The 25,074-nt window shown below is 32.6% G+C and overlaps 2 protein-coding genes across 2 annotated transcripts; one reads left to right on the top strand and one right to left on the bottom strand.

The window, feature by feature from the left end:
• Positions 1 to 1,916: 1,916 nt before the first annotated feature.
• Positions 1,917 to 5,929, bottom strand: LOC100527764 (uncharacterized). Its single transcript, NM_001250118.2, has 4 exons — positions 5,819 to 5,929; positions 5,204 to 5,508; positions 2,517 to 2,649; positions 1,917 to 2,162 (listed from the first exon to the last, which is right to left on the bottom strand). Exons 2-4 carry the CDS (start codon positions 5,425 to 5,427, stop codon positions 1,971 to 1,973), a joined length of 549 nt encoding a protein of 182 aa, NP_001237047.1. The 5' UTR covers positions 5,428 to 5,508; positions 5,819 to 5,929; the 3' UTR covers positions 1,917 to 1,970.
• A 7,813-nt stretch (positions 5,930 to 13,742) lies between these two features.
• LOC100805409 (serine/threonine-protein phosphatase 6 regulatory subunit 3) lies at positions 13,743 to 23,401 on the top strand. The gene is made up of 19 exons (XM_014764048.3): positions 13,743 to 14,221; positions 14,750 to 14,853; positions 15,174 to 15,260; positions 15,338 to 15,413; positions 15,519 to 15,593; positions 15,710 to 15,763; positions 16,389 to 16,448; positions 16,541 to 16,657; positions 17,233 to 17,327; positions 17,406 to 17,614; positions 18,463 to 18,560; positions 18,766 to 18,869; positions 18,981 to 19,146; positions 19,460 to 19,582; positions 20,288 to 20,370; positions 20,675 to 20,816; positions 20,987 to 21,016; positions 21,598 to 21,668; positions 22,337 to 23,401. Exons 1-19 carry the CDS (start codon positions 14,183 to 14,185, stop codon positions 23,163 to 23,165), a joined length of 2,562 nt encoding a protein of 853 aa, XP_014619534.1. The 5' UTR covers positions 13,743 to 14,182; the 3' UTR covers positions 23,166 to 23,401.
• The last annotated feature ends 1,673 nt before the right edge of the window (positions 23,402 to 25,074 follow it).

Below are 25,074 nucleotides of genomic sequence, written 5' to 3'. Positions count from 1 at the left end.
CTATAAAAGTTAATAAAGGGATATGCAAGATAAATACTAGTATAATTTTTGAAGCAAATAAGGTTCAGAAATAATAATTATTGGTACAAAGCTCAGAGAGGTCCGTGTAATTATCTCTAAATGTAACTGAAAAAAAGGCATTATATTATTAGCGTGGTTAAGCAGTTAATGATTTGTTATTTTATCACCGAAAAAATGATGCTTCTGAAGAATGAAATTAAATTTTGGTTTTTTAAAGTGAAACAGATGAATCGCTGGCTCTGTATTTCTATTTGTTTGACATCCTGAGCATGTCTCCTTCCCTTTTGTCACAGCAACGCTTTTTAGCTTGTCTTGTCTTCTTCCTTATGCCCACAAAAATCAAACCAAAATGAATTCAATTTGTGAAATCCGAATGCCCAAATAGGTAAGTAACAACTCGGTTAATCTAGGGAAGCTTAGGTTTATCTTTAAAATTTACTTTACCCAATTTCAATGATTAGTTAGTTCTCAGTTAAAAAAGATTTTGTATATAAAGACAACAATAAATAACTTTATTTTTTAGTAATCATCATATTCGTGCTAAATATTCAAATTTAAAGATGATTAATCTGTAACAAAAAATATAATTGGTTAAATTTAATTATTTTAGATAATCGAGTTAAATATCACATATGACTTATTAGTAATGTTAATCAACTTAAAAAGTATAAAATGAATTCTTATATGATAAATTTAAATTAAAATACATGACTTAGAAATAAAAGTCTCACTTTTTTCAATCTCTCAATTAATCATTTTAATATTATTTTTCTTCTCTAATTTAGAAGTGTATTTCACGTATTATTATCATAACTGGCCAAAAAAAATCTCAATTATCTCAAATTATCATCTTTTTATATTTGATATTCTTAATACTTATTATCTCTTTTAACGTAGCATCTTTTATCTCTGTCTTTAAATTGAATTTTAATAATCCTTTTAAGAAAATCATTAATAAAATGTATCTTGTATCACAATTTAAATTATTCATTATAAATCTAAAAATATAATTTATATATTAAAAATATTATATTTTTTAATTATATAAAAATAAACATTTTTACTATGTAATATGTATACTAAAATACTAATATGCAGTATGGTGTGTTCTTAATACTATTATTAATTAATTTTCTTAAAATTTTAAAATTACGTCACCGCACTCCGAATCTTGTTCAATCCAACATTGAAGCACAATCCAAACTAACCTTTGAATTCATGTTTATATTATATCTCCTACGAATGCTAATACTAAAATTATAGGAAAATTTTCATAAAAAAATTACCACATACTAAAATAAACAAAATCCCAATTTAATGACATTTGAACCACGCTGAATTATTGAACAAGGAATCAGTTCATTCACACATTCAATGGGAATCAGCTTCTTGCAGGATCTTCTCAAGTTTGATTCAAACTCAAGGAAGTCAATCACGCTAAACATTTTGTGATTCAAAGAACTGGGATAGTTTTAGTGCTCAGAAACTTGCAAGAGTCAAACAAAGGAATAAAATAGCATGTAATTTCTAGAAAAACAAATGATATTCAATTACAGAAAAAATATATAGTTAAAAGTGAATAATAACTAAAGAAAAAATCATTTAACAGAACAAAACTGTGTTACTGTCTGACTACACAACATTTCCGCATACAGAAACCCCACCAAGTTCATATCAAATCTGTTTCTTTACACCATGCACATTACTACTACATTGTATGCACTAATCACATAGTCCTGTTTACTCACTCCACTTCCAAATATGACTCACTGAGCCAATTTCTGGTTTGAATGTTTGATGGAAGAGAGTAAATGCAACAACCATTTGGTGCTACCACATGACATGAAGCTTAAAAAAACTGACAGTTGCAAAACAGAACAGTCAAAAACCCCTGACACCAACATTGACTTTACAATCTGTCCAAGTTTTCTGCGTGTTACTGTTTTTAATTACCGTGATGCTAAGGACCAGAAGTTCAGGAGAAAAGATGGCAATGTGGTGAACCAACAAAGGAAGGCCATGCCTGTAGCTGTTTCAAACTGCACACAGTGGTTCTGTGAACAACTTCCAAGATCATTATCAATGAGGACTGTGATGCCTGCTGATGCACATGCTGCTGCAAATGTAAGGGTAGAAGTGACCTGCATGGAAGACACGGGTCTTCTGAAATTAAGACTACAGCATTTTCTGAGGGGGAAAAAGTAAACACAAGTTAAAGCTACACATGTCTACATTAAAAACAAGTTGACAATGAAGAGAAAAACAGTGGAATAAGCTTTGCACTGCAGTTATAGTGTTTCAAAAACACATCCAAGTGATTGTTCTGTGAAACTGAATGTATAGTGCATATGATGTTATTGTTTGATATTAATAAAAATTATGTGTTAGGCATGGCTGTTAAAGTGAAGGGAATCCTAAAAATCAACTAGAGAGTGACAAATATTTTAGCATTGGAAAATTGTAGAAGGATTATTGAGTCTTGTTATAGATCTTACCCCGTCACCAACTGTAAACAAACTGACAATTCGATAGTTCTGCAAAGAACGCCTTACTAAAAGGGCATACACATCAGTAATAGCCAATGAAAAGCTCCACAAAGCCTGCAAGCCGGCAGCAGCAACAAGGTAACTGATAACAAATGAGACAGACATTTTACGTAATGTTGTAGCATTCATGCCATTTCAGGAATATAAGGGGAAATTCGAAAAGAATAAATCCAAAAGTTAATGCAATAATGACATGATTCAACTAGAATGTCAAGGCAAGTCAGCATATGCAACAGGGTACCAGTGTCAAAACTAAACCCATTGTGTTTTGCCTAGAGTTTTTTTTGGCTTAATTGCACTTTTTGTCTCTCAAGTATCGCAATTGTGCCATTTAGTCTCCCAAGTTTCAATTGAGTCAATTGGGTCCTACAGTTATCGCAAATATGCAAATTTTTTTTGCTTAAAAATTACTTTGAAGTTAAAGTTTAAATAAGAGCTTTGAAATTAAAGTAGAATTTTTTTGTCGATTTTAATGTGTGTTTGGATGAGCATCTACAAAATTGATTTTCAAGTGAAGTGATTTATATTTGGAAGCCTTTATCCTAAAAGCAAGTCTGCTATAAAACTTAATGTAAATTTTGAACCCAATGTAAAAGCTACTTTTTACCACTTCTAGTCAAACAGAGGTTGCGGCAAAATCAATTTTGCCTATCAATAACCAAAAACCAAACATCTATGTGTGTTTGGACACATCCAACATGCATGTATAGCCCAAAAACCACACCAATTTGGGTCAATATACACAAAAGCTATACCATGATGCTTCTGGTAGACGCACGTAACATATGACACGAAGGAAAACCAAACACTTATATGTTTATGAAATCAAGTTTGATTACAGTCAAAATCAATTCTCATTATTTCCACCATGAAATCAAACACACTCTTAATTTCGTTTTTAACTAAAATGAAATGTCCAAAAGAGAGAGAGAGAGAGAGAGGACGGAAAGAGCTCAGAGAAGTCAATTTCTTTCTAAAACCTCCTTTACCTTGTTTTTTTAGATTTTTTTTTTCTTTTTCTTCCATAAAAATCAAAACTACTTAAATTTTTAAAGAGTAAATAGTTTATCTGTTAATAGTGTAAAGTGTTTTTACACTATTATCCAATAACAAATTGATATGGTAAGTTTGTTGATTTTTACATAAACTATCTTAAAAGTCATTCCTACCAGGCTACCATCTATTTGGTTGTCAGTGTAAGAAAATTTAAAATGACTATATAAAAATAAACTCTTTTAGAAGCTTTTCAGAAAATGTGTTTGACTCGACTCCTTTTAAGTTTTAAGGAGAAGAAAAATCCAAAAAAGCTAAGCTAAACACTATCTAAATTTGCATCAAGTAATAGCATCCCAGCCATACAACCACATCATACGCCTACAGGCATGGCATTGAGTCATCATCCAACTCTTTTCATTCCATCCTATGACAATATACAACAAATACTATTCCAATAATTAATGTTTTTCATAGAAATTATTAATATGATATTATATATAGGAATTGGGAAAGGGAAACCATTTCTTTTTCACAAAAACAAATCCACTCTACTGATTTGTGTCCAGCTAAGAAAGTTAAAATCTGTATCCTCTCAGCAGCTTAGGTAGATGTTAACAAAATGTTGAAACTCCTCGAGGTATAAAGAATGATTGACAACAGAAGTGGCATCTGTAATCAGTTAAAAAAACCATCTCAATTAAAAATCATCAATTTTCAAACTCTCAATGAATTCAAGAATGTTAAATATTTTAGAGGAGTCAAGCAGAGTCAATTCTATCCTATGCATCAGATAAACTAAATGCCAGAAAGTTGTATGTTACAATAGCTCCATTTCGGCACCAAATAGCAATATGAATGGCATCACTTTGTTGAGAAATAGTTCTCTAAATCAGCGATTATTATCGTAGCAAAATTTGATGCACCTAGCACATTATAAACATGCAGCTCTATCAGACCCACACTCGTTGTATTTTACAATAGCTCCATTTTGGGACCAAAAAAAATGGCCTCATTTCACTGAGAAATAATCCTCATCCTCATTATAGTAATAAATTCAACGCACCTAGTACATTTTAAACATCCAGCTCTATCAGACCGACACTACTAAAATGAAAGTAATGAAGAATAACTTACCAATCGATTTAAGTTTTCATAAACAATTTCAAATTCATAACCATCTATCAGCAGCATATGCAGAAGTCAGAGTTGCACTCAATTACTAATCCAGATCCCCGTGCCACAAATTCATAATCACGTATTAGATGCCACAATGGAAATTTATTAGCATTAATTAACTTAATTCTTTCTTTTTTATAATTTTCAACTACTCAACAGGGAGAAGAAGAAAAAATCCACAATTTGAATCTCCTTGATCCAAAACTTGGTTAATTGAACCAAATCACTCCTTTTCTGTGTTGCCCCTCACCAAGAGTGAGAGACTAATTCCTCGATCTACTACAAAGATCCATTTAAGGGGCTAACATTTCTCATCCCAACAGATGTTTTTCCATACACAGAGACCGAGTCCTTACACTTGAGACAGATTTCTTGATTCTTTCAATCACAATTACAAATAAAACAAAACAAAATTGAAAGGAATAATAAGGAAAAAGCTATATGAATTCATAAAAAGTGATTACCAAAAAGCAGTGACAGAAGGGAAATCGCTAGTGGATGCCATGATGGAGAGTGCAGCAGCAGCGAAAACAAACTGAGAAACACGCAGAGAAAGGCCACCGGCAGTGCCAGGCATGCCTTGAACATCCTTCATCCTCACCCTAGGAGCGTTGACGTTTTGGTCACCACCACCTTCAGTAGTTGGAGCTTCTTCAACTGGGTGAACCGAAGCATGGCTCACGTTCATCTCTTCACCTCTCACACTTCAATTCATAATCATCAAATCACACTTTCTTCTTCTTCTTCTTCTTCTTCTTCTTCACCAAATCTGATCACACCCATCAAACCTCATCAATCAATAACCCGATTCGATGCCCACGATATAAGTCAAAGCCTCCATAGAAATCTTATGCATAATAATAATAATAAAAAAGCTGATTTTGTTGATTTTTTTTTTTTTTTTTTGTGGAGGGATGGAAATTGAGCTTGGTGGATTAAACGAGCGGTTACCCTTTAATTTTTTTCCTCAAAAGACTGTGAATTTAAACTAAAAACGAAGAAAACTGAACAGAATCGATTCCTTTGCGAATAGAGGGGTTGAAGAAAAAGAAGAATAAAAAAAAAAAAAAGTGGCGTACCCAGAAGAAGAGGTGCAGTGTTTTTTGTTGTTTGATCGTTGCAGAGAAAGAATGAAGGATCTATTGTATGGTGGCTGCAGAGCGCAGACGTTGAATCTTAGTTTACGCGTCAGCTGTGTGTGAAGTTGTCGTTGTTTTTGTTTGGTGCACCTGCTCAGTGCTCAGCCAGTAATGTAAATTTTATCATTAAAAAGTGAGAAGAAATAGCAAAATAGGAAGAGGGATCTTTTTTTTTTACATGATAATTGTATTTTACTATTTTAGAGTAATATGAGATGAATTTTAATTTAATTTTTTAAGTCTTAATACCGGATAAATTATTTTACTACATGGAATAATAAAAAATAGGCTTAATCTAATCCCTTGAAAATATATACATGTCTTTTTTTATAAAAAGAATTGGTCTTCAAGAAAAAAAAAAAACAATTTTGTTATTATATAATATTTTGTTTTTGTCTATCATGTTTGTTTGCTTCTATTAATTATTGATGTGGCTCACACAAAATCATTTCAACATGTTAACCAGATTATATTCATATAGACGCAAATATAGATAAAAATATCTATATTAATTAAATATATTAGTTAAATTATCTAAAAAAAGAATGTTAGTTAAGTTCGTCAGTTTTCTTTCTTTCATAAAAAAACCATATTTCCTAAATTATCCATAATCATATTTATTGAAAATAATAATCATCAGTTAACTCAAGGAAATTTTTTAAATGAATTGGATTAAATTAATTGAGATTAAATTAATTAAATTTATATTTCAGTCAATTAAATTTCAACATTTCTTTCTCTTATATTTGAGTCTAGAGGAGTACATTCATAACAATACTGTAGCTTTAGAAACCAAGACTACATTTGGTATTCAATATCTTCAACGTTTTCTCATTTTCAACATCATATTTTTATTTACTAATTTTCTTTAGATAATGGTTTAAAAAATCGAAAGAATTGTTATTTTACTACCAATATTCACTTTACAAATTACACGCGCTAGACTCTATGGTGCCAAAAGGCATTTAGCATTATAGCCTCCCAATCACTTTTTTATAGGGTTGTGTCGGTCACTCGTTGGCCAATGCTTTAGTTTTTTTGGAAAGATGTTTTTAACATAATATCATAAAGATTCGTGTAATTAACGCCAAATGGAAAGGATTTGCCTCGGCTGTTCAAAGTTCAAACCACAACTACATTCTTTCACAGTTTGAATGGACTTTTTGTTGAAAGGCAATAGTATGCAAAATATAATGTGAGTAAGGGAATATTCAAAAGTTTAGACAAGTTAGAAAAGTTTTCTGATAAGTCATAAAAAATGGTTCACCATAAATTGGAGCAATACATGCTTTCCTCATTGATTATATCCTGATTACTCATGTTAGTATGTTAAAATAATTTAACACATTATAAATCACTAAAGAAGGGGAATGGAGTCATACAAAGAAATCAGACAACAATTACAAAGGAGGAAAAGGACTTGCTTCAGAAGTAACATACCCATGAGTTGCATCTTTCTCTTCATCACCAACACCTTCCCTGTGAGAAGCCACAGTTCCCTCTAATAGAGGATGAAGAAGTTTTTCCTTAGATAGACCAAGTTCAAGGGTGAGGAAAAAATGCTTTTAAAGAATAATTTGTCAAACATTTGATACAAAATACTACGTCAATAAGAACTATGCTGCTAAAAATTGATGTTGTAAATATCATCTTATCTGTCCAAGTTTGAAAAACATAAAATGTTTATAAAAGAAAAAAGCGGAATGTGATGATAACTGCTCTGCAAAGAGTCAAAATGAATTGAAAGATTAAGCTTATGACAACTACAATTATCTACTTAAGCAGTACAGTATCTAAAGCTAATTTTTACTTTCCATTTCCAATTTTCCCATTCAATTTTGATCACTAATCAAACCAGTTGATAAATTTTGAGATCAATTTGAGGAAACTGAAGCAACATTGGATTTGATTTAGATCCGGCACACAAACTTTGAGTATACTACTGATATGACCTTGTCTCATGTGAAATTCAACATTACACCTTACATGTCTTTCAACAACAAAATGTGATCACATTTCATTTCAAGAAAGCAAACTAAGTCAAACTACAAAAAAGAATTTCAAAGAGAGCTTACATCATAGTCTAATTCAATAAATTTGCAGTAAAATATCTACATTCTGCACAATTAGCTAAGAATGTGCTCAACTTCTATCATGTATAAGAATAACCTACTTTGTAAAAAACAAATGGAGATAACTATTAGTAACCACCAATCATTATTTGAGTCAACAAATATGCCCCCAAAAGATTTTATTTCTCACCGAATGAAGTTCACAATGGAATTAGCAAGACTAATAGACCAAAATCCAACAAGCAGCGTTAAGTAGCATTAAAGTTTCATCTTCATCGCTTTTATATTCATTGTAATTCTCATGCTGGCTTTCTTCACCTGATTTCTTCTTCACCATCATCTGCTTGCCTTGGTCATCATCTTCAGTTCTTCACCAATCTTTTAGACCTTTTTTTCTTGGCTTTTTCATCCATGAGATTAATATTACTACAAGTAATAGCTAGATGAAAACTATATGCTGAGTGAAGCAGGGAGGCAAACATAAGTTGTAATAAGCTGCAAGCAAAGACTGCACATGATAGCAAGAACTTAATTTATATTCAAAATCTAAGATTCTTTAAATATACATACATGCATCTTAAAATACTCAGTTTGCCCAGCAATAATAATAATTTAGTGAAGAGAAGAAGAAGAATTCTGGTTAGAAATCTCAGAATCTACAGTCTATAAAACCCAACATTAGTTGACTCATGACAAGAGCTTTTAACTTTAGTTGACTCATCTCTAAAAAATGCAACATTAGATATAAACATAATGAGTTTTTTTTATTAGGCTTGTTAAAAACATATAGTAGCAGTTCAATTGCCACTAGCCAGGAATCTCATAAACCTCAATAGCTTTCTCATTATATAACATTATATAAAATAATGAATAAAACAGCTTTTGTGAATAAAGTTCCATAGAAAACTATCAGAAACCATTTTAATTTTTTTCAAAAAGTACAGGGACCTAAAAATTAAAAATTAATTTACACAAGTCAATTGTCTCTCTAAGACTCTAAATCATAGGACAAAAACAATAAGTAAACACTGTTTGGCAAAAGCAAGCAAGTTCATGGAACTTCTGCACAAAAGTAGTTTTAGATTTTCTTGTAATAACAAATTAAATAACAAGTTATCACAAGCAAAGTTCACTAAATAAACCTAAACCAACACAGAATTTTCCTTCCCTCAATTCATATCTAGATAAAATTATACTGGAATTAATTTATTCCTTCTTTAGTTTTGATTCTGACCTATAATATAACAGAAGCCATTCTTTCTCACACACACAGAAAGAAAAAACAGAAAATTTGGATAACATGTAGAATTTCGAGTTACACATCAAGTTAAAGTTAAGTTCCAACAAAAAAAAAAGGGGAGCAAATTGTGGGCTGTTTGGGCCGGTCCATCAGGCTGGACTTAGATTACCAACCAGTAAACGCACCTCCTGTTTTGCTAAGTATATTCTCTGTTTTTGTTTAATTTGGGTCCTCATTGCATTCCTGATTTACGATTTTTGGCTCCCACATATTTTTTTTGCAATTTCAATCCCCAATTTTGATATAATTCTCGATGTTGCATATGTTAACCGTTTAACTTAACAGTTGACAAATGATGTGTCAGTTGTAATGAGGTACAAATTAACATTTAGCAATTAAAAACTAATTTAATTAATTAAATATAAAAATAAATGTATGCAAAAGTGAGGATTGAATTAAAATTATGAATTTTCTAAAATAAAAAAATTAAAATAAAAGAGAGAGAACAAAATTGCAAATCAAAAATAAAAAAAAAAGATTTAAATAAAAATACCCTTGAAGGAAACATATTTCCATTGATTTCAAGACAAAATGGAAACATACTTTATACTTTTAAATAATTTTACGTGCTTAAAAAATATTTATTATGTATCATAAAATGTGACGTTAACAAAATACATGTTAGTTAACATTTTTTATATTTTTGGTTTAATTTCATATTGAGCTCATTCTTATTTGTTCTGTTTGATAAGTCCTAAAAAAATTAACAAATAATATATGGTGTATTAAAAAGTGTGTAAGAAAATATATTTCCAACAAATTTTCTTAATTAAACTTATTTATATTGATAAAAACTATTTACTCATTAGACGCCGGTGAGAAACTCAAAGTAAATTAAAGTAAAAAAAAGACTTAAATATATTGGAGATTCCTTAAATATATCAGAATTTTGTAATTAATTTTAGAAATTTTTTTGCTTCTCGTTGGGTCCCTTAAACTTCAAAAGTTTTGTGAGAGATCTATGTTATTAGTCTTCGTCTAAAATGTGATTATGTGTCTGTTAGTTGGACATGACAACGATACACATATGAAGCCACGTCAGACGTCCAAACACATGAACTACACCATTGACGACGACGACACCTCTTCCTCCTCTACCACCCTCAGTGGCTTCCTCACCTCCCCTTCCTTCCACGACTCCATTGGCACTGTCCTCCCCTCTTCTCCTATCCTAGGTTGGTTCTTCGCACATTGCTTCTTCCCCCTTTGCCTCTCCATGTGTGAATTCTCCGTCACCTCTTCCCAAATCCAAACTCAATTTCCATCGAATCCTCTCTTTTCCCTCTTGGCATTAGTCCATCACCTAAACAACCTTCACCCGATGCATCATTAAAACTCTACGCAGCCAAGATCCAAACAACAACACCACCCAGATCTGCCATGCCAATCTACCATCAATGTCGCCTCACTCACCCTTGCGTTACCCATATGACCTTCACCAAACCACCATGCAACCCAAACCATTTTGTGATCTTCAAATCTGTCTTTTCACAGCGGCTTCCATTGCTAACTCGAGTGCCACTGTCAGGTCCTTGAACACTTCAGTGGAGTGTCGCCACTAGTGCTAGGCGAACCCATGGACAGAGGCGTTGGATCGAGCTCCAAAGATGCAGGTTCAAGTTTGGGTTGAGTGCGGTTTGGCATGTGGGAATTACATGCACAAATCTTGTTGGTGGTGGTGGTGTTGAATTTTCGATTTGGATTGTGTAGTGTTTGGGTTTCAAATTGTTGTTATTGAGTGGTTGGGGTTGGCTTTCACAAAGGAGGGGTTAGCTTGGACGAAGGTGGTGTTCAAGGTTTTGGGATCACCGGAGAAGGAGGAAGAACGAGGAAAAAATAGAAGTGGGGAAGAAGGAAGGAAAAAAAAACAAAAATAGGTGTGAGTTATTTTTTAAAAAATTAAATATAAAAATAAAAAAATTCAAGTGACACATCATGTCATTGATACCTATGACGTGACTCCACACGTGTATTGTCGACGTGTCCAATTAACGAACACGTTATCACGTTTTGGACGACAAAGGTCTCACACAAAACTTTTGAAAGGGACCCAATGAGAGGAAAAAAATTTCAAGTGATCAATTAAGAAATTCGAATATATTTAAGACATTTCCAACATATTTAAGCCTAAAAATATTACATGAAAGTTTGCATTTAGACTTGTTTCCTTTGTTTGATTTCCTCTATGCTGCATGAAGAAAATTATGCTTTTGAGAACCTTTGCCATTTATATCTACATGAGTACGTCACTGAGTGTTTATGAGAATTGTATACGAAGGAAACAAAGCTTTTCAATGAGTCAGTCTAAAGGAAAAATCAAGGAACCACTTGTGACGTGTTTGTTTTGTATATTATACATACATTTTAAAATATAAATTGTAATTGAAAATAATTAAGATATGTAAAGTACTTGTCTTTAATGATTTAAAATAATTTTATTAAAATTAAAATTTACCTAACTAAGAAAAGCAAACACTCACTCTACTTTCATGGACTTTTTTTTTATTACATACTTTCATGGACTTTGTTTCTCCGAATGAAGTTAAAATCATATTTCCCGCTAAGCCTTGAGAATTGGGGAAACAAATAAAAAAAAAAAAGAAAAATACTGCAAAAAGGAAACCTATGTGCTTTCTTTTCTTTGGATTCAAAACAAAGAGGAAAGCACGTGCTCTCCCAACCCTTCTCACATTTCTTTGTGCTTCCTTTCCTTGGTCCATTCATTGGCACTTTTTTTTTAAAAATAAATTGTATTTATATGTTATTGAATATGAAAACATTAATGATTAATGATAACGTCCTGTTTTAGGAGAGCACTTTTTATTTGAATTTGATAATTGATAACAGGATGATGGAATATGGATGCATGTATGTATGTATGTACCTATGTTCCATCCATGCATGACTACCAATGGGAGTTGGTTAAGCTCCCCGCACGTGACTGTCACCAAAAGCATAGTAAGAAGGGTCTCTCTATGCATCACGTGACACGTGTCTCCAAGGTTGACTGAGAGATAAAAATCATGTTGCGGGTTAGGTTTGGACAATTGTGCATTCCTGTTGTTAGTGCTGCGGGGGACTTCATTAATCATTATCCATTTGCTTCCCACTAATATGGATTCAATTTGATATTTTAAAAATGAGATTAGGATATTTTTTTTTTCTACGCCCCTGAAAATAACCATATTTTAATAGAGTAAAATTATAGAGGGTGATAAAATTTTTCTTTTCTTTTCAACATTTAACACAATTATACATCTATAATTTGAATTAAGTTAAAATAATTTCATCCCAATCAATCACGTGCCCAATGATAATTAAGATATATGTCATGTTGTTGAATTTTACTAATTAAGAATTTATCTTTTAATCATATTTTTTTCATTTAAAAGATTTGAATCTAAAACCTTAGGATTTATTTGAAATGATTGTAAGTTTTTCATTTTTAATTTTCAAATGTAATTTTAAAAAATAATTGGAATAGTTTTTAACTCACTTTCAAAAGTATATTTACATTATTTTTCAAAACTAAAAAAAGATTTGTAAATTTAATTTTTAATTTTAAAAAATACATTATTCTTTTCGATGATAATACCCTTTTTCATTATCAATACTTTGGTCACCACTAACTCTTTGATGAATACCACCATCACCAATATTATTATTATCATTAACACTATTATTATTGATATTGTTGTTGATGTAAGGATATAATTAAAAATTAATTAAGATTTTATTTTTCATTTTTTTCCATATAAATGTGTAAATTACATAAGAGTTAGCTTATAAGCAATGGTATAATTGAAAATAAAATAAATTGTTATCTTTAACTTTGAAAATGATAGATGAATAAGAATATTTCTTTTAAGAGAGTATATTTCTTATTTTGTGTAAAAAAACCCCACTATATTATTATTATTATTTTCATTTTTTTATATAGAAGAAAATAAGACAAAAGAGACAACAGAACTATCTATTCCGGGTGAAGAAAACAGCAAGAGCATCCGCCATTAGAGAAGTATTGAGGTTGGACGGAGCATCTTTCAATATGAGAAATTTAGTGTCCTTCTTTGCAAGGGAGTCTGCACAACTATTAGCTTCTAGCAACGTGTGAGCAAATCGAATTTTTTGAACAATCAAGTAATAAGGATGTGTTGGAACCACACCAGATGCAATGAATTGAAGCGCCATAGTAGAATCAGAATCACATTCAATCAAGGTTTCGAATGCCTTCATGATAAATTGCTTGAAGCTCAGTATTAGTAATTAGTTAAATGCCACAGATTCCATAAAAAACAAGGCTTGTTGCTTAGTTTTTCCTTTACGTTGATAAACTTTCTTAAACAGCTCACGAGAGCTTCGTGAATCACAGATCACCTTGTCAGCAAAAACTTCTGTGTTCCTTGTCTTGTTTCTCTCACGAATTTTTTTTTAAACTATATTAAGAAACTTGATATATAAATATTAAATATTTCTACATTGATCCTAGTCTACAATGTTTTACACACAAAATTAGAAATAATGATTTTTTTTAATAAAATGACAGTGGTGAAAATGGGAATGAGTAAAATACATGTATATGCATACGTAGGTAAATGTAGAATAGAATATCATATACATACATCTCAAAATAAAATAAAAATGAATGCGTCCATGTGATGTTATTTGTGGCAATTCTGATTTCTGAGTAGAACCACCGAGCGCCCCTTCTCTTCACCCTTCCCTTCCCATCTTCTTCCATTTCCGTACCGTAGCTACGATTGTTTCTCTTATATCTCTCTCTCTCTCTCCTTCTATTCTATTCTATCGATCTTCACCGCCTCGCTCGAACCTTTTCGATCTCCAAATTAGGGTTTTCAGCTTCCTCGATGTTCCGCGCCTAGATTCATTCCCCAATTGCCTCACAGATCCACACTCACCTTCTTCTCCCTCATGTTCTGGAAGCTCGCCTCTATCTCTTCCTCCTCTCCCGTGAGTTCTCTTATTCTCAATTCATACTCCGCTTCATTCTCTTCCTTTTCGCTCTCTCTCTCTCTCTCTCTAATTAACTATTATAGCATCACTTAGTTTTAATTTCCCCTTTCAAATGCACATTTAATTTAGCGCTGGTTAATTGCCAATCTAGTAATTGTTCTTCCCACTTGCCATTTCGTAATTTCCATTTTAATTTTAATGTTTATGTCTGTAATTTTACTGAGCAATGAAAAGTCCTTGAGCCTTACTGAGTTTGAATGCAAACTCACTTCAAATTACTGCAAATTGTATGAAAAATAAAGAAAGAAAACCCGCCTGCAGATTTGAATTCATAGGCAAATTTGCGAAAACTTGGCTTGCTTATTCGAAATTATCTTGTTTCTTTTACCTTCTCTGTAACGATGATTGTTTAGTGCGAAAATTTGTAATTGGAGTCCTTATAATTGAGTGGGAAGAATTTTAAAATTGTGTGTTGGTTTTATGTTCAAACTCTCTCAAGAGGCTGAAAGTCTTGTTTCTCTGCAGGTGGAGGTAATATTGGACAAGGAGAACTTCACTTTAGAAGAACTTCTAGATGAAGAGGAAATAATCCAAGAATGCAAGGCCTTAAACAGTCGTCTCATCAACTTGTATGTTCGTAATCAATTTCAAATAATGGACTTCTACTTTTCCTGCCCATGACTATTTCCCCCCTGTTCTTGTGTGTATTTTTGGTTTTTGACAAAAGTTCAATAGATTGATTGATCCATGTAGTTGTCCCTACCTTGCGGGAATTAAGGCTTGGTTGTTATTGTTGGCTTTTTGTGTATTTTTTTTTACCATTTTTATCTTCAGTGTTCAGTGCAAGTATTATTGCATAGAAGCACAGGTTGAAATTGGATATGCAATGGTGATTCAACTAAAAAGTTATTTATAATTATTTGCTATTGTCCTGTTTTTTTATTTTCAGTCTGAGGGATAGAGCTCAGGTTGAGCAATTGCTACGCTACATCATAGAAGAACCACTGGAGGATGATGAAAACAAACGGGTCTTCAAGTATGTAGTTGTAACTGAAAATTTGTTTCAACTTTCTTGTTTCACTTTTATCATCTGATCATTTGTCTATGATTTAGGTTTCCCTTCATTTCCTGTGAGATCTTTACATGTGAAATTGATGTAATTTTGAAGACCTTGGTGGATGAAGAAGAGGTTTGTAGTATACTTCATTTTCATTACATAGTTTGATTTTTGTTTGAAGTCCTATAGTAATGCTTTGAGTGTATTATTTTCTACTTACCTTTCTTGTTATTGCAGCTCATGAACTTATTATTCTCCTTTTTGGAGCCTGATCGTTCTCATAGTACCTTACTGGCTGGGTACTTTAGTAAGGTATATGCTCCATAATGTTGGAATTTTTAGTTTGTGACACTTAGTTGACATTATTTGTATGGTTGTATTAAAACCACTTACTGTAAGTCTAAGATAATTTCTGTTAAATTTTGCAGGTTGTCATTTGCCTAATGATACGAAAGACAGTACCACTTATGAATTATGTTCAAGTAAGTAAACCAATGCGCTTTTATAGCGTGTGTTTGAATTGGATTATTTTTAGAAATTACTTCTATAATTGATTATTTTTATAATTGATCTTATGAAATAAGTTTTATGTTTGGATATGTTAGGTGAAAAGTGGTTTTAAGATTATTTCATTTGGATAATTGGATTGTCTAAAATAATCAGTTTTTTTATATAAAATTACAAAAAAATGGGTAGGGTTATTTGCAGTAGTTGGTTTTGTTTTTAAGTTAAATAAATTAATCAATTGTTGAGGATAAAATGCGGGAACAAAAGTTAAATGAGAAATAATTCGTTAGCTTTGGTTATAAATTCAAATTACCTAACACATTTAAATAGAACACCAATAATGTTTTTCCTATGAATCAGATTACTGTATCTAAAATCTATCCAATCCAGACACATGCATAGTAGAATTTTTTTTTTCTAATATGATTTTATACAATTTTTAGGAGACAACAAAGTACTACCTGATATAAAACTTATTCCTTTTGTTCTTAGCATCTCTCTTTGAAGCAGTTTGTAGTCTATTTTACAACTAAGAATTTGTGATATCCTATTCTCCTTGTGATATCATCTTTCATTCATTCTTCAGCATAATTTCTGCAGGCCCATCAGCATGTTTTTCGTCAACTGGTAGATTTGATAGGCATTACATCCATTATGGAGGTAAACATCTATCTATCTAGTAGTTATAATATTATTGAGATCTTGCTAATATGACGTGCTAGAAGGGGTCCTAAATTTTGTTCTTTGCACAGGTTTTGGTTCGATTAGTAGGTGCTGATGACCATGTATATCCCAATTTTATAGATGTGATGCAATGGTTGGCTGAGAGCAACCTGCTTGAGATGATTGTCGATAAATTAAGTCCATCTGTAAGTGCAACATTTACATTCCGTGTTTATAGTCTTTCAGTCAGATGTTGCTGATTAGCTGTTTGTTGCATATACACCTTGCTGATACCAAACTTAAGAAAGTTTACATGTTTTGTCGGATGCTAGTTTATTCATTTATTTGTAGATGATCCATGGGATATTCTTTGACCTACCTCACATAGCCATTCTACACTTGCCCGGTGTTAAAGTTATTCAAGCCTTGTTCATTGAACTTATATGAAGCCTTACTCTTGAATTTAGGCTGCTTCTACAAGTGTGAGTCCATGATTTGGCTAGCTGAAAGAATTTTTGGACTTGACAACACAATTTTGTTAGGAATGCTGTTACAACTCAATCTGGATTGTGGTGTTTTGAGTTTGTCGTTATAGGGTCACATAAAATACATCTTTTGCATCTTGGAGATATCAATGAAAAAAAAATCTCTTTGGGAAACTAAAAGATCCCAATTTGGTTGTACTTGAGTGCTTGAATTTTGTTGGTTCTTTGCCTCCTTGTTGTCTTTTGTTATATTTATAAATAATCTGACAGCTGTGGCTTTTTTGTTATTTAACCAGAGTCCTCCTGAAGTTCATGCCAATGTAGCTGAAACTTTGTGTACCATAACTCGAGTTGCATCATCTACTCTAGCTATTAAGCTTTCAAGTCCAAGGTTTTGTGTTGCAAGGCTTTATTTTATTTTTAATAAATATATGCCTGTAAATTGATTATTAAAATTGTTACTTTGCAGTTTTGTTGCAAAAATTTTGGGTTATGCATTGGAAGATTCACAATCAATGTCTAGCCTTGTCAACTCTCTTTCAGTGTGTATTTCTTTGTTGGATCCCAAAAAATCAGCTATTTCATCTCCACTTTTTCATTCATTCCGAAGTCAAAACATGTATGAGCCACCAATTCCTGTAAACCCCGATACTATTGGTGCAATGTTACCTAAACTTGGTAAGTATGGTTTGTTTTATCCCCATGAATGGAACAGTTTATATGCTTGATAATAGGATTTCTTTTTTTATTTAGTTATATTGCATGTATATAATGATATGGAACGTAATATGACATAAGACAATAATAGTGAAAAGGTTGTAGTTTTTTTTTTAAAATATGAGATGTATGATCATTTTGATGAAAATAAGATTTTAAAGAAAACTACCAAAAGGTGAACCCTAGTCTACAGGAGGTATGTAAAGAGAATCCCACAAGAAAAGGGAAATATATATTTGTAGTTTTTTTTTTTGTGGGGGCTGGGTGGCATTTTATGATTCTCATTTAATTTAAGACTTCTATGTTATGATTTCCACTTTTGTTACAAAATTATAATTACTATTTACCCTTCCATGTCCTGGTAAAATCATGATCACTAGGGAGTTGGGAGCATGCTTTTAAGCAGTATCAGGATATTCTGGAGCTTGGTGGAGCCTTGCCAATAAAATGGGTTGTAAATGTGGTTTGGGTTCTATTTTTTAATGAATAATTAATTTTTTGATTTTCTTTTTGATATCCCTTTTCTGTCTAGTCTTTTTCTTCCAAATTTGTTTAGACATCAATTGCCATCAAAGTACTATTTGTTAAAGATGTTGTACCCTTCAGTCATTTCAAGTTTTTCGTTGGGTGGTGGTGGTGGTGGCTGTAGTAGTTATTATGTGCCATGTTTTTTTGCATCTTCTGATTATTCCTAAATTAGAGGCTTGAAGAATGATATGGCAACACTTTTCTTCTATTTGTGATAAAACCTGGCACATTTTGTTCAAGCAGCTCTATCACATGATAAGTAAAATTGCACTTGTCTACAGGTGAATTCCTTGTGCTTTTGGATGTGTCATCTGATAATAAGGTACTGCCTACAACATATGGTGAATTGAGACCTCCGCTTGGCAAGCATCGATTAAAGGTTATGATTTTTACTTTTGATTAATTTGTTGTGTATGGCTGTTCCCTCCAGAACCAGGTTATGGTTAGTCAGTTGATATAGAATTTTGTTCCATTGATAACCTTCATTGTGTACTTCAAACATTCATATTCCTGAACAAAGATAGAGTGCTGATGCCATTTTTGAATTCATTTTCATTCTCTGACAAATTTGCAATTTATTTCAGATCGTGGAATTTATTGCAGTACTTCTAAAAACTGGAAATGAAGTGGCAGAAAAAGAATTGGCCAACTCAGGAACCATTCGACGAGTCATTGATCTTTTCTTTGAGTAAGCAATTTCAATTTTCAATTTTCCAGAGTTGTAGATATCTAGAGAAACCTTGATGAAATCTGCATCAATATTTCTCCTCTTCTCTTGACATATTCTGCATTAATACAGGTATCCATACAACAACTCATTACACCATCATGTAGAAAGCATCATATCATCATGCCTGGAGAGCAAATCTAATGCCATCATTGATCATCTTCTTCGAGATTGTGATTTAGTTGGAAGGTTTCTCCAGGCAGATAAACATTGTATTCTTTCAGTGGAAAGCAGTCAGGTAAATGTATGCTTCAAACTGATAGATGGGAAATTTGGTTGGTTATTAGCTTTTCGCTGTCTATATTTTTGAGCCACTAATTTATAACTCTCAACCTAGGATGGAAAGAAACATAGTTGAATTAGGAAACTTTTGATGGTGTGTTCAGTTATCCTGATTTTCTTCATGCTTTTTTGAATAAAAAATGAAAACAAAGATGCATCGCACAAGTTCAAGTGGGGTATCTCATATTCTCATATTCACTGTATACATAGTCTCCATATGCTGTTAAGTCTATGAGAACTTTTTAAACTAAATTTGTTTGATTTTGCAGCACACAGTACCTGCTGCTGGAAAACGGGGAACACGTGTAGGAAACATTGGACATATTACTCGAATTTTCAATAAACTTGTCCACTTGGCTCGTAACCAAAGCCACATTCTGGCATGTCTCCAGGTTAGCTTTGTATTTACTTCTAGAGACAAGATTCATGGTTTTTTTTTTTTTTTTTGATAAGCAAAGATAGATATTATATATAACAGAGTACCAGGGGTACTACAGCTGGTTGGGTGGCCATGTAGATGGTTCCAAATGAGACTTATAAGAGTCTAAAACAGAACCAAAACAGGCTGACCCGATATAGATAAACTATTTCTAATGTTTACTAGTACAAGAACCCTTCTCTAATGTTACTAGACCACTGATTAAGATGTGTTGAGAAGCCTTTCTCAAAGTTCGACAAGATTCATGGTTTTCTTAGTATGTAGTATATAAATCTTTTCCAACCTGTATAAATATCCGAGATCTATAATTTATGCTTTGAATTAAATCCATGACAGCTTTGCTTAAAAACTCATGGCAGATGCTTATTAACTGTCTTCTGTAAAAATGCTTTTTGCATGGAGGATATGAATGAGTCCTTGATGTGCCTAGTTCACTTTAAATAATTGTTTAAACAAAAATGGCATCAACAGTGTTGAGGCTTCGATCCCAGAGCAAAATCTTTTCTTCTGAAACATTACCATTATTTTGTGTTCTTGTTGGACTTCCTTGTCCTCTCTGTTGAATAGTTCTCCCGTGCCTTGAACGATGAGGTTGAACTTGCATCTTAAATTTTGAGTTGGCATGAATGCTCTTTAAACTTCTTTAACATCTCTGTAGGAGAATAGCGAGTGGAATGAGTGGCAAGCTACAGTTCTTCAGCAGCGTAATGTGGTCGAGAATGTTCACCGTTGGGCTTGTGGGTAAGCTCTAATTTCAATTATCTAGCTCTAAATTCTTAGCTGAAGCGTCACTGGGAGGATCAATGTCTTTCTTCAGCATAAAGTCTTTGTTGGTGATGTAAATTTTGGTTGGTTTTAGCAATATAAATAAAAGTGGCAAGGCCATGCCTTAAACGGCTAGTCTTGAGACAACAAGCGAGGTTATCTCAAGCAATAAGGGTTGGGTGGGCACAATTTTGTGTATTAAATTAAAAATATAGGGGAGTGAATGTTGTGAATCCTTTATCATTTTGCTTGATTTCTTATTTCTCCTTGTTAAGTGCAGACGTCCAACTTCATTACAAGATAGGATGAGGGATAGTGATGATGAAGACCTTCATGACAGAGACTATGATGTTGCAGCTTTAGCAAATAATTTGAGCCAGGCTTTTAGATACAAAATTTATGGAAATGACGATAATGAAGAGGTTTGTAGTTGTTGGTTGCTTCTTACCCTCTGTGCATGCATGTGCCTTGTGTATCTTTATTCTCAAACATCTGTCTCCCCACTCCCTTTTTCTTAGTTTCCCATTTATGTCTTTTGTCTTGGACACTGCTCTACCTAAATGGTGGATTAATGCAATGATCTTTGTTACAGGAACATGGTGGTCTTGATCGAGATGATGAGGTAATAGTTGATTGTATTGTAACTGAAGTTATTTTGTTAGATTAGTTTCAGTGATTTTGAGAACCACTTTTGCCGTTTCAAATGTTTTGTCTCATTTGGAAATTTGGTGATTGTCTCAACTCTCATTGTGGCCGTCATCCATAAGTAAAATTGTGGTGTTTTGTGCCCTGTAGTTTTATTATTTTGGGCATTAGTTGCTTTACTTTTGTAGCTTTACAGAGTAATCAATCAACACTTATTGCTATAGGAAACTAGGTATTTTATGACAGAAATTAGGGAGAAACCCTTGTTACAAAGATCAGAATCACAGGTTCATCATTCATGCACACAGGAAAATCAAACACTTCAGAACTGAGGTTATACTGAACTCCCTACACAAAGGCCCCCATATATTCATTCAATTACTGGATGTCTTCTTCCTTGCTTATCCCTCCCTTAAGTGGCAAAGCTTTCACAACCCAAATCCCTCTTCTGGCCCTTATAATTCCCACATGATCTAGAATAACAGGGCCTATAATATAGTAATCTTGCACTCTTTGTTAACTAATTTGACAGTAAACTTTTCTGTTTGTCAAATGCAGGATGTCTACTTTGACGATGATTCTGCTGAAGTAGTCATATCTTCCCTGAGACTTGGTGATGATCAAGGGAGGTGAGTATTTATTTTGTCTTTAGCTGGCAACCATATTAGGCAGAATGTGATCTCTATTGAGCCTGATACTTTTGTGCAAAATAACCTGCATACCATAAATAACTCACTTGCTATGCCCTTAAAACAGTATATCTAATAAGCATAATATTCAAATTAACTATGCCACAAGTCTAAAATCCTAAATGCTACCTAGCCTCCTTACTCTACTCATTTCATTCACCTAACCTCCGCCACGGTTCTAGTTTTAAAATATGATGGAAGAGAATAACATATGGAGGCAGACACAAGTCACACCATGGAGCAGAAAACCAAAACTCAAGTGTCTTCAGGTTTACAAAATGAAAAGACATATATTTTTTTTTTCTTTCATCTTATACACGGGCAAAATTTATGCCGAAGTTTCATTTATAAACCCATATATGTTTTGCCCCTGCTTGTTGCTGGATTTACTTGGTTGTGTTGAATTCTGTTTTTAGTATTTTTGATATTTAGACACTGCATGTAATTGCTGGCTCTTCACCCTACGGCAAAACCCAGTTGAAGTGTATTGCCCTTGTTTTTATCCCCCCTCCTTTGGTAGACAGTTACCTAAATTGTGAGCCTAGCTTTGGATGCCCGTGTTTTCTATTTAATTGATCATTGAATGTTTATGCATTTGTTTTATGCAGTAATCTGTTTACAAACTCCAACTGGTTTGCATTCCAAGACAACAGAATTGGTGATGCACCTGGGGGTACATCATCCTCTGAGATGATGGATGAGATAAAATTGAATGCAGCTGCAAATGGTGGTAGCAACAGTAGTGATGATGAGGTAGTGGTCGGAGAGGATGAAGAATTGGTGGACAGCAAAAATACTGTGAATGGTACATCTAGCTCAAGCACAGACTTCTTTAGTGGATTAACTGGCAGTGATTCCTTGAATGGGGGCACTCTAAACATTGAAAGTGAGAAGACAAGTCCTTCACATGATATGGGATTTTTCAGGTTTGAGGCACCAGACAATGAGGACTTGTTTGGAGATAGACCTTTACCTGATTGGGTTGGATGGGGTGAACCATCCGAAATGCAAGATGCTGGTTCAAGTATGAACCCCTTTCTGGATAATGACGAGTCTGGTAGTAATTTGCCTATTAAGCCTCAAGAAGGTAGTCCTAATCTGAGTTCTCCTTCAAATGGGGAATCCATACCTTCAAATGGGTCACCAACTACTAGCGATTCAATCAATGGGAGCAGTGACTCCAGTCCAACATCTGTAGCGGTACCCTCACTATTTGAAGAGGATGTGGAATTTGTAGGTGTAGAATTAGAAGGTACTGAGAAGGCAATGGACCAGGCTCTCAAAGAAGGGGTAGTTGGGGAAGCAGGACCACTGAAAAGAAACGTAGTCTCAAAAGTTCCAGAAAAGGAAAATTCTGAAGAAGGCAGTCCTGGTGTGAAGGAGTTCAACGATGCAAATTACTGGAGGGTTGACAACGAGGTTGCTGTTCTAGAGTGATGGACAAATTGGTAAATCTTGCCTTTCCCCATTGTTTGTATGAAAAAAATTTGGATCAACGCCAAGGTTATGCAACAAATTAGTGTACAGTATTTTTCTTTCCATTATGTTCTGTTTCTGTTTCAGCATTGTTAGATATTAAGGTTGTTTGTTAATTTGAAGTTTTGCCTCTACCTGCTAGAGATTTAAAGGGAATTCCCACATTTATTGAATATTTACTCTGGTCTTCTTTCTCAGTTTATTTTTTCCGTGTTGATGTTGATTTCCGTTCCTTACGGATGCGCCTGTCAATAAAAACTAGATCGAGGGACAATTTTCTACATCCATGAGTACGGCCGAGAATGAACTGAATTAACTTTTTAGGTCTTGTTAATCACTGTACTTAGGAGTTAGGACACTGGTTGTTAAGGAAGCCAAATGAAAAACATTTATTATGAAAATTATAGGAGAATGTAAAAATATCATGAATAATATAATTTTCTGTTTTTCAATAAAAAATATATATTTAATTCAAGTTTCTTAACTAGGACCTGAGAACTCTTGTTAGCATTTGCATAACTTTATTATAGTTGAAGTCTAGATTCGATAGTTTGTTTTACCTTGTTCATAAAATGGTGTATTTGAATAGATTAAAAGAGGCAGAAATGATTATTTTTCCGTTTAAAATTGATTAAAAATAAAATAAAAAATATATATTTAATAATAAAAGGGTTTGTTCAACAATTATCTTAACTTAATTGTTGAATTTCTCAAAATCAAGTTAGTAACTCAAATATTGTGATACTACCTGTGGTTCTTTGTTCAAGAAACACGTAAAATCATTTTTTTTTATTATAAGAAACATAAGACTTTTAAATGCATTTATTGTTAATTTTATTTCATACCTTAGTATATTGTGTAGTCTATTAACGAGATACTCTTTGCAAAAATGAATGTATTTATTGGTTAAAAAAGTTGTCTTTTGAATTACAGGTAATGTTTGGATCAAGTGCAAAACATATAAATGTTTGGTTAAAAAAGAATTAAATGCTTAAAAAATAAATATAAGCACTATTTATGAAGTAAAAAAATATAATCACTATTTAAAACATTTTAGTCTATGAATATTTCTTAAATAAAATTTAAATTGATGATATTACTAATTAAAATTATTTTTATTGATGTTCATAAATTAGATATTTATTTCTTAAAGTCATATTTATAGATTTGATATTTATTTCTTGCTAACATTTTTCAGAGCATACATAAAATTAATGATCGTAGGTTAGGACCCTATATAAGCGGGAAGGAAATCCTGCTTTGCACTTAATGAGTTGTCTACTTACCAAACCACGAAATGACAGGTTCTGAATAGGAGTAGGATAATAAATAATGCTAACCACTTTGTTTTGGTTTCTATCAATAAATTATTCAATTTTTTCAGGCTAATAAATTATTCAATGTTTAATTGTGTTCTGAAGTAATATCTTCTGGTTTTAGAAAAAATGTAAATTGTCTTCTGACGAGGATTCAAGCAATAGAATTATTAAACTTGGTCGTTAACAATTAACAAAAATAATAACTGTTAAAAAATGGATCATAAATCATCATATATTGTAAATTTATTGGCTTTAACAATAGTTACTTAAAAAGTCATACAAGATGGTTTTTAATTGGTTAATAATATAATTTTTTTTATACTAACAATAAAAAAAAGTCCTATTAAAATTGAAAACCAAAAGATATGAAATTGGTTTTTAACATTTAGTAAAGACATAACTACTAAAATTGTCTTCTGATGAAGACTCAATCTGACATATCTATCTTATGGTTAGATCTCATCCTTGCTGGAGATTATATGTTAGGCCAAGGTATGGCCTTTAAGAAAACGTTAAGTCGTTATCAACTCTAACTCACCATTCAAGTAACA

Source organism: Glycine max, chromosome 11 (genome assembly GCF_000004515.6).
Source record: "Glycine max cultivar Williams 82 chromosome 11, Glycine_max_v4.0, whole genome shotgun sequence".
NCBI lineage: Eukaryota > Viridiplantae > Streptophyta > Magnoliopsida > Fabales > Fabaceae > Glycine > Glycine max.
Note: the sequence above shows the minus strand (reverse complement) of the source record. Positions and strands in the feature narration are given on the sequence as shown.

Coding starts and splice junctions, on each gene's coding strand:
- LOC100527764 (NM_001250118.2), bottom strand. CDS start 5,427: ATGAACGTGAGCCATGCTTCGGTTCACCCAGTTGAAGAAGCTCCAACT. Junction 2,650..5,203: donor CCTTCTGTCACTGCTTTTTG/GTAATCACTTTT, acceptor ATTTGTTATCAG/TTACCTTGTTGCTGCTGCCG. Junction 2,163..2,516: donor TGTTTACAGTTGGTGACGGG/GTAAGATCTATA, acceptor TCTTCCATGCAG/GTCACTTCTACCCTTACATT.
- LOC100805409 (XM_014764048.3), top strand. CDS start 14,183: ATGTTCTGGAAGCTCGCCTCTATCTCTTCCTCCTCTCCC. Junction 14,854..15,173: donor AACAGTCGTCTCATCAACTT/GTATGTTCGTAA, acceptor TTTTATTTTCAG/TCTGAGGGATAGAGCTCAGG. Junction 20,817..20,986: donor GAAATGACGATAATGAAGAG/GTTTGTAGTTGT, acceptor TCTTTGTTACAG/GAACATGGTGGTCTTGATCG.